Source organism: Lygodium microphyllum, chromosome 10 (genome assembly GCF_053477565.2).
Source record: "Lygodium microphyllum isolate KBCC chromosome 10, Lygodium_microphyllum_v1.1.10, whole genome shotgun sequence".
Classification (NCBI taxonomy): domain Eukaryota; kingdom Viridiplantae; phylum Streptophyta; class Polypodiopsida; order Schizaeales; family Lygodiaceae; genus Lygodium; species Lygodium microphyllum.
Window position 1 is genome coordinate 5,636,179 of NC_141144.1, and position 15,498 is coordinate 5,651,676.

General features: G+C 43.0%; 1 protein-coding gene across 2 annotated transcripts in view; it reads left to right on the forward strand.

Annotated features, from left to right (window-relative positions):
* Positions 1-15,498, forward strand: part of LOC148029668 (Transducin/WD40 repeat-like superfamily protein) — a 169,224-nt gene that overhangs the window by 123,881 nt on the left and 29,845 nt on the right. For both annotated transcript variants that reach the window (XM_087685944.1, XM_087685943.1), the window contains one exon: positions 7,177-7,483. In XM_087685944.1, the coding sequence (XP_087542070.1) occupies positions 7,177-7,483 (307 nt within the window). The remainder of the gene's footprint in view (positions 1-7,176; positions 7,484-15,498) is intronic.

Sequence of the window (15,498 nt, forward strand, 5' to 3'; positions counted from 1 at the left end):
GCCTCTCTAGGCATCGCATGCTCTTACTGCTAGCAAAAAGACCTCCCATGCCTCTTGCTCCTCCCCAGCCATGCGGTAGTAGTTTTTGGCTCTACCCTGTTGGTCCTCCAAGGCCTCGAGTTTGTTGAAGTCTCCTCCAACGATCCAGGAGTCCACCTCTGGGAGTCCGTCCGCGATCTTCACCCAGAACTTGCTGCATGCCCTAACCTCCATGGGGGCACAGACATTGAGGACTCCAAGGCATGAGTCCCCAATATCTAATCTCATCCATATAACCCTCCCTGCCACTATGGTCCCGTGGTCTCGTACACAGGCAGTGAGACTTGGGCCAATAGAGAGGCATACGCCTCCACTCCTGCCATGGGCGCCTATGGTGTGCTCCCAGTAAGTGTGCGAGCTGCCCAGAAGTACCTTCCCAACCCGTTAGGCCTAGGTGCGGATTAGCTTGTGGTCCTGTAGAAGTAGGATGTCGATCCGTTCGGCAAGGGCAGGCTACAACTCCTGCCGAACAATCAACTTCTTGGAACCACATGTCCCACTAGAGTGGAGACTATTCACATTCCAAGATGCAAGGTGTAAGCTCATGGGGAAACCTGTGACTGACCGAACAGGCATTTGTTCGGTGTGGAGGCTGCTGATGAGAAGGAGAAGCTATGAGGCATGCAAGTACACTTTGCTGCCGGTCTGGACAGCGAACTCCAATCCCCCATGGTGGCCCTCGGCCGGACCATTGGGGTCATAGATGCTCTAGGTTGTACTATCCATGCATCTATCGGCCATGCTGAGAGTCGTGGCTCTGTACACTGGTAGAAACAGGCCGCCTGTGCCGGGGCCCACCCGATCACATCCCTCGGAGCTCTCCACTATGAAATGCTCAAGTGTGGGACCTTGGCACCAGCCCATTAGTTAATGTCCATCATGCAACCAAGCCATTGCTATGCAAATAGTGCTAGTCCTTCTTCTCCCATCCACTGGGAGATGTGGTCCGCCACCTTACTCTTCAACTCTTCCTCTATCTTTATAGTCATCCACTCCCCTAAGTGAGAGGACTGAAGAAAAAAGGTGTAGTTTGGTCCATCCGGTGGTGCTAGTAGATGGACCTTGCCCCTTCTTGACTTACGAACCACGAAGATCCCCACCTCCAAAGGCAGTGGAACTCTCCGTCCTCTACAACTCTCAAGTAGAACCATGGGCCACTGCGGAAGAACTCTTGTGGTAAGAGTTGTGCCTGTCTCGGGAAAGTGTGACGGGCGGCAAGGGCAGATGAGCTGGTGGCTATATGAGAGGGGGAAACCTGCTGCTGCGAGGAGGATGTAGGCATGTGTGGCTCATCACCTCTTGTGGGAGGAGGGGGGGTGGGTTTAGGAGGGACCACTTGTATTGGGTGCGGATTGGAGGGATGCTCGGTAGGGGAGGTGGTGGGGGGGAGGAGGACCGAGGGATGGACAGAGGTGCATGGCGGGTGTGGAGAGGTGGCGGCTGTGGGATCTCAAGTGAGATAGTCTGTGGTGCGGGTGGTGGATGTGGGGGGACTACGATCCTGCCAAGTGGGACGCGAGCTATGGAGTGCTCTGTCGAGGGGGCGTTGCTCGCCCCCCTGCTCCTTGCTGTTGAGGCTAGGTCTGAGAAGTTGGCTGCCCCCCCCTTGGCGTCTCCCTCTCTGTTGTCTCTGGACTCGTGTGAAGCCGTCAGCATCCACCTGCGGGCTTGTCAGCGGAGCCGCCTTGGCTCCGAAACGCGTACACACTGCTGCCTAATGCCCAAAGTCGTGGTAGCACAAGCACTGCCCTGGCTGCCCCGTCACAATGACGTGCTACCTAAAGGAGTGCCCGCCCGCCTCAATCTCTAGGAACTGTGGGATATTCTTGACCTTTTTCACTGCCACCCGTACCTTTGGGACCCATGCTGCTGTCATTGCATCCGCGAAAGATGTGGGAAGGACAGTGTCGAAGAGCCGTCCAAAGTCTTTCACCAATTGGTGATACTCTATCGCTAGACCCAGGAAAAGAAGGATGACCGGGTGCCAAAGAAACATGTTGTGGAGTGCAAATGCCTCCACAGTAAAGCCACTATACCAAGGAACCGTGTATATGACCCCCTTCGTGGACACATATGGTGAACTAGCAAGTAACTCACGGGCTGCGTCTTACGAATTGAGCCTAACCATGACGATCCCTTGGCCCATTAGGATTGCCTCCGCGATCTACGCTGTGCCGATGCGCAGGGTGGAGTGAAGCCAGTCCCGAAGCTAGGCCCTGGCTGGGACATGTACTACTACCTAACTATAAATCATTGTTTTCTTTAGCTCCAGCTCCTTAGCTTGGTCCGATTGCTAGTCCAACCGTGTGTGTCCGAATAGAATGGGTGTCCGACTGAAGTGGGTGTCCGATTGGATGCAGGGTTTTGGTCCAGTTGGACCACGTGATCCGCTGACTAATGGGTGGGCTGACTGGACAGGTAGGTATCCGATCAAAGACTTGGTCCGATAGGGCCAAAAGGTATGGTCTGATTCTTGCAGTCGGACGGTCCAATTGCTCAAAGGCTCTCTAGTGCTAATGATGAGCAAGCTTGACTAAGAATCTTGATAGCCAAGTTTTGAAGCTCAAGTGAGTCTACTCGATAGTCCTCCCACCAAGTCATAGCAGCAACATGGAATCTGCAAGATAAATATAACATTCAAAAAATAATCCCTTATTGATTCAAATTATAATACTAAAGAATAACTACATAAAGATTTTACAAATGTAGATGGGATTACCTATGACGTTGAGCATGAGACCACCCCAAAATTCTCTCCTTATTACTGTAAAGGCGAGCTCAAGCTTAACCGCCAAGACCCATGGACCGCTTATTGTTCAAGCGTTCCAAGCCGAGCACCGAATGGCTACCTCTCACATAGCCGACGTGCTCTCTCTCTCTCTCTATGAGTGTAGTGAGCTTACCTCCATGCCCGATCGAGTTGCCTCCTTTCTTGAGCACTCTGGTAGCTCCACGATCCAAGTGCAAGCTTCAAGCAAGCTTGATCCTCAAGCTCCACGCTCCAAGCTCCATTGCTATGAGCAAGAGAAGAGAAGAGAAGAGAAGAGAATAAGAGAGGAGAAGATGGAGAGCTTCTCCACCGTGGTCCCTCACCCTCACACACTCACTCCCTCACACTTTCACACTCCCTCTATCAAGCACAAGCTCCAATAAGAAGAAGAAGAAAAAGAGAGCTACTTTTGGCCACACACAAGAATGAGCTTCTCATTCACTTTTCAACTTTATATATAAAACCCTAAATCCCTTTTGGACAGTCATCCCCTTATCCCCTTTTTTACATGGTCGGCCATGGCCTAGGCCCTTTTTCCCATTGTCCTTCTATCTTCCTAGCTTCCTTCCTACCACCCATCTACCTTTATAATTTGCACGAGTGAGAGCCGGGCACTCTTAAAAGAAATCATGGTGTACCTTGCGCTCTTTTACAAAAGTATTGACTTGCATTTTTTCTTGTGCGCCTTTCTCCTTGATTTAGAACTTTTCTGCACTTCTTGTGTTTCCATATTTTTCTTGGCGTACCTTCGTTTTTCGTTTCACTTTTTCCTTGGCCTTGTCTTCTGCTTTAGTAGATTTTTCAGATTTTCCACCTTATTCGTCTGAGGGTTAACAATTACGAAAGTTTGCAAGTTGATCTTTCATCAACCTATGTTCCTTTGGAAAAAATTCCCTCCTTATTACGAAAGTTTGCAAGTTGATCTTTTACCAACTTGCGTTGCTCTGGAGTAGGAATCAACTTTTGAAGAGTTAAATTCCAACCTCACACGACCTTTGCATCTACTTGAAGAACTTTTCCCTTGTGTTAAAACTCATTTTCCAACGCATAAGCTACACAATGTAATGGGGAGTGATATTGATTCCACCTACTTACCACAAGTTCTTCAATCTATTTTAATCTAGCATTATCTATCTCAATGGATCGGATGTTTTCTATAATCCGATCCATTGCCTAAAAAATCTCCCTAATATAGGAAACATCTCTATCTACATGATGCAACAACTTCACAATGAGCAAGCACAAAAGAAGTAAATGTTTCACCTCTAGCCAATAATCCTCTTGGATGATGGCGGTATAGCACAATTGTGCCATAGTTATGCGAGAAGTAGGCTAGCCCTCCTATTCTGGACTAGCCACCATTTGCTTCAATGCGGGTCCTTCAACAAATTGTTGAGACAATGTGCCATGCATGGACTCCATGTGATAGTAGGATACTTGCTCTTCAATAAGCCATTTGTTGCTCTATTGGTGGCCTCTCCATCTAATACAAATTGCACAACATTCTATGGTTCCACATATTCCACAGCCTCACTCCAAAGCTCGCATAAGACGGGAGTTGTCTTTTGTCATGGAAGGCCACACTCTGTGGACTTACTATAAAGTGCTTTGCCATGACAAGTTGCAAGCACTCCCTCCAAAGAATGACTCCGTACATTTGTCCATTTATCACCTAGCAATGATATACCATATGAGCTCCACCTTTGCTTTAGTGGTTGTATGGCCTCTTTAATGCTCGAGACCTCATTCTCAAGAAGCTTTTCTCAAAGGCATCATACATGGGTGGTGTGTACGTGGGCCCAAATTGAGCAATCTCTTTGGCCATCTCCTTAAAGATAGGAGATTGTGCAACATTGAAAGGAATCCCACAAGAATTAAAAAAACGGGCCATTGTTGCATCCACGTGTGCCTTACGCTGGGGATGCCAAGAAGTAAACAAAGTATTTTGTTTACCTCGTGAGGCTGATTGAGAAGATCTTGTAGTTACATGTATATTAAAAGCACCTCCACTAGAGAAAGAAGATTGGATTCCTCTGTCTCCATGAGCATGAGGTTTAGAGGTTGCGTTGGTGGGTTGCTTTGATGTTGGAGTAGCAAAGGGATTTCAAGGAGTCCTTGATTCTTGAAACATTTTGTGGTCTGTGTCCATTCGAGCACGCTCCTCCATAAGGAGCTTGGCACAAGCCTTAATCCTAGTCCCATTGAGACCAAGTAGATGGGCTCTCACCATTTCTACCGATCCACCTTTTTCAATGCCACAATAAAGGCACATCCACCTAGCACCACCTTTCTTACTATCATACTTGCGTAAGATCTCGCTTGATTCCACCAATATTCGGCTTGGGTTCTTTCCTTCTCCATGCTAGTTTCATTGAGAAAGGCTTCAGCAACTTCGGGATTCATATTTTGAGAGGAAGAGAAAGCTTTGGACTGAGAGAGAGAGAGAGAGAGAGAGAGAGAGAGGTGTGGATGCTTAGCTTGATGGTTGATTTGGATACTCTAGCCTTGGATGGCATGGGGCAAAGCTGAAGTGCATATTTATAACGTTTCTAGACCTATTTGTTACCCCTTACCCCATTATTTTAAAAACTTTATGACAGATTTTATTATTGGCGGGCGCGGGTGGTAGAGGGAGAGAGAGAGATTCTGTTACAAAGGCTGAGCCTTGGACTTTGGAGCATCACAATCATCACAACTGATTCGTGAAAGAAACGAACTGATCTCGATATCTTCGAATACATTTGGACCTGGGTTGTGCCACGCAGCCCCGTTTAAAACAAAACATAAAAATGTTGATAAACGTTTAAACTTTATTATTATTAATGTTCAAGATAAAAAACGAAAAATTAAAACGTTTACTAAAGAAAACGTTTAAACTTTATTATTAATAATGTTCAAGATTAAAAACGAAACATTAAAACGTTTACTGTAGAAAACGTGTGGAAACTGGACAACACGATTAAAACAAAACATAGTTAAAAACGAAACTTTAAATTAAAACATTTATTATTAAAAATATTCGAATGACACGATTAAAACAAACCATAGAGAAAGGGAGACATTAAAAGAAAACGTTTGGTCGAAACGTTTAAAACAAGACGTAAATAACAATTATTATCGTATTTTGAAAAACAAAGCGGTTAGCCAAAAACGTTTCGGCTATGTGGGGAAGTGTGTCAGTTTGAAACTTCCTTTTGTTACTTTCTTAGAGTGACATAGACTTGCGTGGAGGATGGATCGAGACATTGGACATATAGGAGGAGGCCAATTCAAAGACTTTAGTGGGATCCTAGGGAGTGGGTATGGAGAGATCCATTTGCACAGATGCCTCAAGATGTGCCCTTCTTTGGGTATACCTCTAGGTTGGGGAGGAGAATACAGATGAGTAGGATCAAGTTGGTGTCAGTTGCAGCTGAGCATTGGACTATCTAGGGTATATCATAGCCTTTACTTGTAGACTTTTGGAGGAGATAGGAGGACAGTTGTAGACCAAGGAAGATTTCACTCTTTCTTTGGTTACTAATATATGAGAGTTTAGGAGTTGGTACATGGCTTGGCTATGGTAGAGACCCTATTCCTTGCACTAGATGTGGGGAGCATGAGGAGACTTAAGAGGCATTGCATATGGGATTGCCCACGGGCTCATGAGGTCTAGAGGAGAGCCCTTAGGATGGTGCTTCATGGCACTACGGATTCTATGATTGCTACATGGGGGACAGTTGCATAGGTCACTACTGACAAAGGCCCAGCTTGTGGGTATGAGGATGTATAGGAGTGTCAGGCTTATCTCATCTCGGGGCAGCTTGTGAGCAGGACTTTCATGCCAGATTTGTCATAGATAGTATGGACTTACGGGCATTGTCACAGATGGGAGCTCATAGCTAGCATTATTGCTTGGTACATATGGACAGCCAGATGTATCCAGGCTATTAATTTTTTTGACATATTTACCGTTGAGAGTCTCTCCAGGATTTGGACAGAGATTGTGCATACTCTTCGTGGCAGATGGGAGAGAATATAGGGCAGTCTGGAGACTATGAAGAAGAGGAGGGATGCTTTTCTCAAGACATGGGATTCTAGGACCTTTTCCCTCTTCTGGACCCACATGGTTTCGCATTATAGACCTCCTGACTGACTATTCACTCAAGCTTGGTAATCGATTTCCCCTTGTTACATAATTTTTGATATGGAAGTCCCTTATAGGGCTGCTTTGTACTTGGTTTTTTGCATTGGGACATTTTGTTTCGAGGTGTGTTTATAGAAATTTTAATGATCTCAAGAATGTGACATACCAAAGCATGTTTAGCAACAACATGAAAATATTCTTGTAGAATGGTCTAGAACATCTTCCGTTTTTATGATGGCAGGTGCTTTCGCTTCCAGTGAAAAGAAGTTAGGGCAGTACTGCAATCCACCTTTTGTGCATGTTTTAGTCACTTCTGAGATGAAATTGTGCAAGGAAAGTGAAAAGTTAATGGCTGTGGCCAAAGGAGATGGGACAGTTGAGGTGTGTGATTTGGAGTTGGAAAACTGGCAGGAACTGCAGCCAGAAGGAAAGAAATACACTAAGCATTTGGAACAAAATAAGATGCACAAAGGTCAAGAATTACAGCCGGCCATAGCCGCTACATCTGATGATAAGATACCAGGACATGCAGCAGCTGTCTCAGCTATGTATGTATCCTCTCTCCTCTTTCTATATTTGCTTTCTCTGTAGCTTAATCATTTGATATGCTAGCAATATAAATTATTTGTAGGCTTGGATATAAATGCTTTTGTACAGGGAAATAATTCATAATCCCTGTTTTGTACTTCAGCACACTGATTGTTGGGTTCAAAGATGAGCTAAGATATTGAGCCAAACAGCTGCATTAATCTGAAAAATATCTGGCATCCATCTTAGCCTATTACTGGTTTTCTCTAAAGAAAAATGTTCTTCAGCTTCACACAGTGAATTGAACAGATACCTTGGAACATGTGTAGCAGTATGTGTCCCTTTCTTCCTTTCATGGGCTTATCCATCACAGTGATGGTTGTAAGTTTCTCAATTCTGTCAAACTCTCCTCTTTGTGCCATCTGATGGAGACTTACATTCTATGGCTGGATTCAAGAGTTTAACAATGAATATGATCTGGTCTGAACATACCATGGCTTGCACAATTCTGCAGGCAAGAAGCTACTAGAAGGATAGTAGAAATAAGTGCCATCCACTATACTGCTGATACAAGTTTTCTGTATCATTCACGAGAATGTGAATTGTTCTCTATACATTGGTGGATATCACTCTGGTGCTTGGTCCCATGTAAGAGGACCTATGGCTTGGTAGTTGCTACCATCCTATTTGTCTTCTTACTTGGTTATAGTCGTCCATACAAAAATGAGTGCTGAATGAAACTTAATGAACAAAGTGAGCATATTGCATGTGATACATTGGATGCTCACGGAGGGGAAGGCTGTCCAACAGCCAGTGTCTCTCGTGGAACTGGCTGAGGGATGGAGTAGTGTGTTGTACTCTGACAGATCCTGAGTGCAGCAAACCACCAACACTCAGTGGTAAAATCTGAAGTAGACAACTCTGGAAACAGTGAGGATGGTGGTTAATGTCGAAAATGCAGCACAGTGGGATCTATCCTTTCTATGAGATGAAGTAGGGCCCTGATGATTCATGTGCGACTGAGTAGGGTCTGATGTTTCAAATGGGATCTGCAATCCTTTTGATGATATTTTGTTGTTGCATATTTAGAAAGCTAAAATCAATTAGTGGGGAACTCATTTTTCTCCATTAAGGTGTCAAATTGCTGCAATTCAAAAAGGTTAGTACAAGTTACATCACAACACAATAATGAATGCAAATATTGAAACTGAAGCTTGCATGTAGAGGCCAACATGATACTAAGTTGTCATCAGACGCGTTGAATAAAGATTTTCCACATTGGCAGTTTGAAGCTAATAGCATGAGACGATAGATTATGGCAAAGGCAAGTGTGCCTATAAGCTTCCCTTAGATGACTGCCCACCCACGTACATGCTGGTGATTGGAGGGGTTTTAAAAATCATGTGCAAAACCTAGTCTTCTTTGAGAAATCATGTGTTGAAATCATTCTACTCTTTGCATTGAAAATCATGGTAGCTAAGTAGACATTTATTGAGGTGAAGTAAGAATGTGCATTTTATACTTTCCAATTCCATTGTAGGTCTTTGCCATTTTAGATCAAAGCCATGATAGACCATTGCTGCAGTGACTAGGGGAACATTTATCACTATAGTGGCACACATGCTATGTAAATGCCTTGTACAATATAGTATGCTTGCAATTATTATAGAATTTTGTTTATTTTTGAGACTCAACAATTTGAGAAAATAAAAAGAGAGAATACTCAAAGCTGAATATGAAAATTATTTAGAGATTCACAGCATGGACACATGAGAGAAATGGAAACAAATTGAAGGTTGAAGTGCACCCCCCCCCCCCCCCCCCCAAAAAGGAAAAAAGAAAAAAAAAACATGCAAGGGGCCATGTGCCCTGTGGGAAGGAACGTAGTTTTGATCAACCCAAGTCCCTTAGGAAATGAGCTTAGTTCCAATTAACTTGAGAGTGAGAAGAAGTATTTCTCACTCTCACAAGATCATGCAAAGGATAAACATGCACACATGCATCATATGCATACACTAACTATGCAATAAAACAACCCATTTCTTTACAAGATAAGAGTAGAAAGAGGAAAATTTAGCCTTTCTCCATTGTTGATTAGTGGCACATGGATATGCTTTTCTTATTATTCTTGAAATGGAAGAAGAGCTCAAGAAGGAGGTGCGGTAATGAATTTATAGGTTTGTTGTTCTGTAAAACAAACGTGAAAGAAGAGAGAGTATTAAGGTATTTGATGATGATGAAGATGGTTGGGACCAACTTTTGGCTATCTTCATATGTTGTACATCACGTATTTTATGACACTACACTTGAATGTGACTCTACTTGTCACAATAATGACAAGTCAATGCGGACTTATGGCCACGGGACTCACTGCGAGACTATCCACATGATTGAGGATGAGACTTGTGAGAGTCTCTCCCACAACAATCATTATCGCTCTTAGCATTATTGTCTTTGACGGTCAAAGGATAAGAGCTATGGGAATAATGCACCCTCTACAACCTGCAATTTCAGGTTGCACACATAGCAGTACGGAATGTGTCCTATGATTTAATCAATGTAACTTGCAAGAATGATGGTGGAAGATTCTCCTTAAAGTAAACCCCTTGGGAAAACAAGTGGCTGAAAATAGAATGAAACTTGTTTAAGTGGGCGGATATGAAAGTCCCTTCCTTTATACGAAGATCCATAAGTTGCTTTAATCAATACATTTGAGAGGTAGGGCTTGCTTATCATAGATATCACATATCTTCTCCCTTAACTGCCATGCAATTTGCCCTTCAGAGACAACATTATAGGATACTTGCTTAGAGTGTAATAAAATGAGTGTAGATTTACATAACTCATCCAATTTAGCCCAATCCTCGGCATCAAAGCAGTTAGGGTAGTGTGATGCACTTGCACTCATTCACTCACTCAACACGGCATGGAAAGGTAACACTATGTGAGAGCAAGGTATACTCTTGTATTATTCAATGAAAGAAATGGTACAACATAAGCACATCCTAGGGCTGTGCCCTCATGACACTGCACATACAAGGGTTCACCACTAGGTATAGGGAATCACATGTAGAGTGGAAACCAAGCAAGGCTCAGAGTCACTATTATTCCCTATATAGGTGTTTCTAGTAGCAACGCCAGGGTATAGCTATGTACAAAAAGATGGCGGCTGTAAATGACTGCAAATCAGCCCCAAATCACAGCCAAGACAAAGTCTAAATGGAAGGAAACACTTAAGTGTAGAGCTTCCACTAAGTGCTACTAATAAACTATCAAATTAAAGCATCTGCTCTCATAAATAATGCATAGATCTACAATTACAGTACTGCTGTAATAAATGCAACAATGAAATCCAAGACCAACTATGGGCAATCCAGAAAGAAAGAGCCAAGCTTCCACCACTAGGAATATTGAGGGAAACAACTGAGATATGTAGAAGCAACTAGCAATGCAGATGTGTACAACCAGTACCAAGATTTGTCACACCTCAATGTGTCAGTAAACCATACATCAAGTAGACAAAGAGATCATGCATGTAGTAGGTCTCAGGAGGAATAAGAGAGAACTGCTAAATGCACAACCAACTGAGCAAAGGTAACGAAGTACAATACATAGCCAAGCAATGTGCATACATCACTAACATCATGTTAATAAAGATTAGTGTTGGCACCAAATCATAAGTCAAACCAGCCTACTGAAGAGTAATTTCATCTAATAAGCATCAAGAGAGCATGTACACAACTCAGTGAATCTCATTGCTCAACTATATAAATTCAAAGCTCTTCTCGAATGCAAAATATTCAAGTAGCTCAAAGTAACTTTCACTAGAATAAAAATAAATGCCAATTGAGCAATATAAGCTCAATAAATCATGTACATGACATCCGAGTATCCATGATACATGAAGTAAATAGCTGGGGGCATAAAATCCAATAACATCTTCAAGCCCACAAGTGAATGATCACTATAGCAACTGACCAAAGCTCCAAGACATGTAACCTAGCTCAAACGCGAAGCTCAAGGCATCCCATAAGCATATTCAGGTGCATAGCCATAGTTGTCAAGGACGAAATGTACGATACAATACTATAGTATTAAAAGATAGCTTATGATTTTATAAGGTACGGTACGATATTCAATAAGAAAAAGAAATAAATTGATTTTTAAAGAAACCGTAAATCATCAAATGATAGAACATATGTTTAAAGTGAAATAGCCATTTCATTACAAAATAAGATGAATACATGAGGGTGCCCCTTGCGGTGGCATACGTTGCACACAACATGGGATATAATTAGAGTCTAGTATATACATGGACGATGGATCATAGTGGTATGTGGATACAATGATAGTAGATACAAAAAAGAGAGAAACTTGTGAATCTATGATGAGTCATTACTATCATCATCATCATTATCAAAACCATCTGAGTGCTCATCAAGAGAGTCAAAACATGACTCCTCGGTATTGGATGATGAGACACTCTCATACTCATTTTCATTGATGAGATTACCATCATCATCAAATGATGGCTTCCTAGGCACCGATTGTGTGGCAAGGGGGGATGTTATCATGAGGCATGGGATGGGAGCTACTAGAACTGCATCTCACATACGTATGCAAGCCACTTGAACCACCCCTCCTTGGTGTTGGAGGGCGCTAAATGACCATGTCTCAACTACCACCTACTCGAACTCCTTGTCCGTGAGCACGTTGATTGCAAGTGCCACGAGTATTTGTTACTATAAGCCCTCTACAGAGCTCCACAAAGATCATCTCTTGCTCCTCGTCCACTTCTTGATGTACACTCGAAAGAGTGTTACCAATCAACTTAAATGTATCAATATTCACCTATACAATGCACATAAGATTGTAAATGCTAAAGTCTAAATTATAAAGTATAGACTTTAAAGTTTAAAACAAAAGGTTTTAAATTTTATGGTTAAGTGTTTACCTGCTTTGGACTACCCATGCTCATCATAGCTCTCATCATGCGTAAGTTAGTATGGCAATAGACTAGCCGCTCTAACTATGGTATACTAACCCAATTTCAAATCTTCGTGTGAATGAGAGAATACATACTCCAATTTCTCTCACATGCGCTTGAAGAGCAATCCTAAGGAAGGACTCTCATGGCTAAAGGTTGAAGGGTCTCCAACACATACCCAAAGTCTTGCCACCAAAATAAAGGCTTCACAAGTGACTCTCTTCTCCAATAAGTGGAAGAAGCAAAAGCCACATGCTCTCTCTGATCCACATAGCATCTAAGCTTCTCTAGCACTGCATTGTGGTTATCCACAGGGACCACATGAGTCAAATGAGCAAGCTGGTCCTAGCGGAGTTCTCCATTATCCGTGACCACTGGCGACTTGTAGACCAGATGTACCAATGCTGCAAAACCATGGATGGGCTTATGCATCCATGCCCATCTCCTCTTGGTTATTTGTAGAATATGTGCACGCTATGTCTTTGTGATCATCGTGCAAGCCCGTGCCTCCACCAATGTCGCTCTAAAGAAGAGAATGAGAAAGACCCACGGTGGACCCCTCACAATCACTCATACATAACACCCTATAAAAGGGAGTCACAATAATGACAATTGCATAGATTTTTCACCAAAATTGCTCATGGAGGCACAAGTACTACATGGCTTTGGCCTCCTCTATCTCATGCTCATCTATTTGACACCAGGCGGACCACACCTCATAAAGGCACTCGAGTAATAACCACATGTAAGCAAAGTGAGTCAAATAAGGCTTCTTCAACTCGAGTATGCTATACTTGCGATACATCGCAAGCATCTTTATCTTTACCCTAAAAAAGGTGACAATTGATGTGGCTTTGCAAGCCACCCTCTTCGTCCACTTGAGCTTCCCAATGTTCTCCATGGGCAAGTCCAAACAAAGACTTGCACATGGAGTCCACACAATTGTGGGGGAACTCGGTCTAAAGCAGACGGCCCATGTGTTGATAATTTTGATGGATTGTCAGTAACAACTTGCATCACATTCAAGGGGCCTACCTACAACCACAAATCAAAACACACACACACACACACAGAGTTGAGCCTTAAAAGATTCAACTTTCAAGAATCAAGAGAGGTAGAGGCTTGGGGTAAGAGAATCAAGATAGATTTTAGAGAGAACAGGGAGAGAGATAATTATGAATAATGAAAGAAACAAATTTAAAAGACAGTATATATCTCAATGATAGTTTGTCAAATGTGGTGATAGGTGTAAAAGGGAGTCACAATAATGATAATGGCACAGATTTTTCGCCAAAACTACTCGTGGAGACACAAGCACTACATGGCTTTGGCCTCCTCTATCTCATGCTCATCTATTTGACACAAGGCGGCGGACCACACCTCATAAAGGCACTCCAATAATAAACACATGTAAGCAAAGTGAGTCGAATAAGGCTTCTTCAACTTGAGTATGCTATGCTTGCGATATATCGCAAGCATCTTTACCTTTACGCTAAAAAAAGTGACAATTGATGTGTCTTTGCAAACCACCCTCTTCATCCACTTGAGCTTCTCAATGACTTCCATGAGCAAGTCCAAACAAGGACTTGCACATGGAGTCCACATAATCGTGGGGGAACTCAGTCTCAAGCAAACAGTCCACGTGCTGACAATTTTGATGGATTATCGGTAACAACTTGCTTCATATTCAAGGGGCCCACCTACAACCACAAATCAACACACACACACACATACACACACACACACACACATACACACACACACAGTTGAGCCTTGAAAGATTTAACTTTCAAGAATCAAGAGAGATGGAGGCTTGGGGGGAAGAGAGAATCAAGATAGATTTTAGAGAGAACAGGGAGAGTGATAATTATGAATAATGAAAGAAACAAATTTAAAATACAATGTATATCTCAATGATAATTTGTCGAATGTGGTGATAGGTATAAAAGGGAGTCACAATAATGACAATGGCACAGATTTTTCGCCAAAACTGCTCATGGAGGCACAAGCATTACATGGCTCTGGCCTTCTCTATCTCATGCTCATCTGTTTGACACAAGGCGGACCACACCTCATAAAGGCACTCCAGTAATAACCACATGTAAGCAGAGTGAGTCGAATAAGGCTTCTTCAACATGAGTATGCTATGCTTGATTGATATGGCTTTGCAAACCACCCTCTTCATCCTCTTAAGCTTCCCAATGTCCTCCATGAGCAAGTCCAAACAAGGACTTGCACATGGAGTCTATATAATCGTGGGGGAACTTAGTCTCAAGCAAACGGCCCATGTGCTGACAATTTCGATGGATTGTCGGTAACAACATGCATCACATTCAAGGGGTCCACCTACAACCACAAATCAAAACACACACACAGAGAAAATTAAATGAAATGAAATGATATATTAACGTCTACAAAAGGCCAAAATGACCTATCAGACCATGAGTTACAATCATGTGCATGATGGTGCAAACTGTCTCGGCAAAATATGTAGCACAAAGCAAAATAAGAAAGGAAACTAACTATCGCTATGTGTAAAACAAAGAGCTCTATCTAGTAACATTGAGCTCCAAATGGTATAATCTCATATGGGTATGGAGAGCCTAGCTCTAGCCCGAGCAATAATCCCTTGTATCTGCCTATGAAGGTGTTGTCGGTGTCTGTGTCGAGGCCTAGGACGTCTGGATTGGCTAAGTTGAACAACTCGATCAATCAGTACTCCTTGTCTGTGTGCGGACTGTGGCGATGAGAGAGGCTCTCGTGTGGACTGTGGCTATAACTCTATTGAAGTCTCTTTGCAAAGAAGTCTGTGAGCTGCCTCTATGAAGGGCCTTGGTGTCCTGGAGCAGTTGTACTCCCAAGGCGCATGTCACGAAGCCGTTGTATCTCGAGAAGAAAGAGGCCAAGGCATCGCTGATCGGTAAAATCCATGACTCTAAATAGTGGTCCAAATCCGTCTCTACAGAGACAGTGGAAACGACCATGGACCTCATAATACGTTGGGCAGTGGTAGATATAATGCTCCTCTGTCTCTGGCTCTAATTGGCA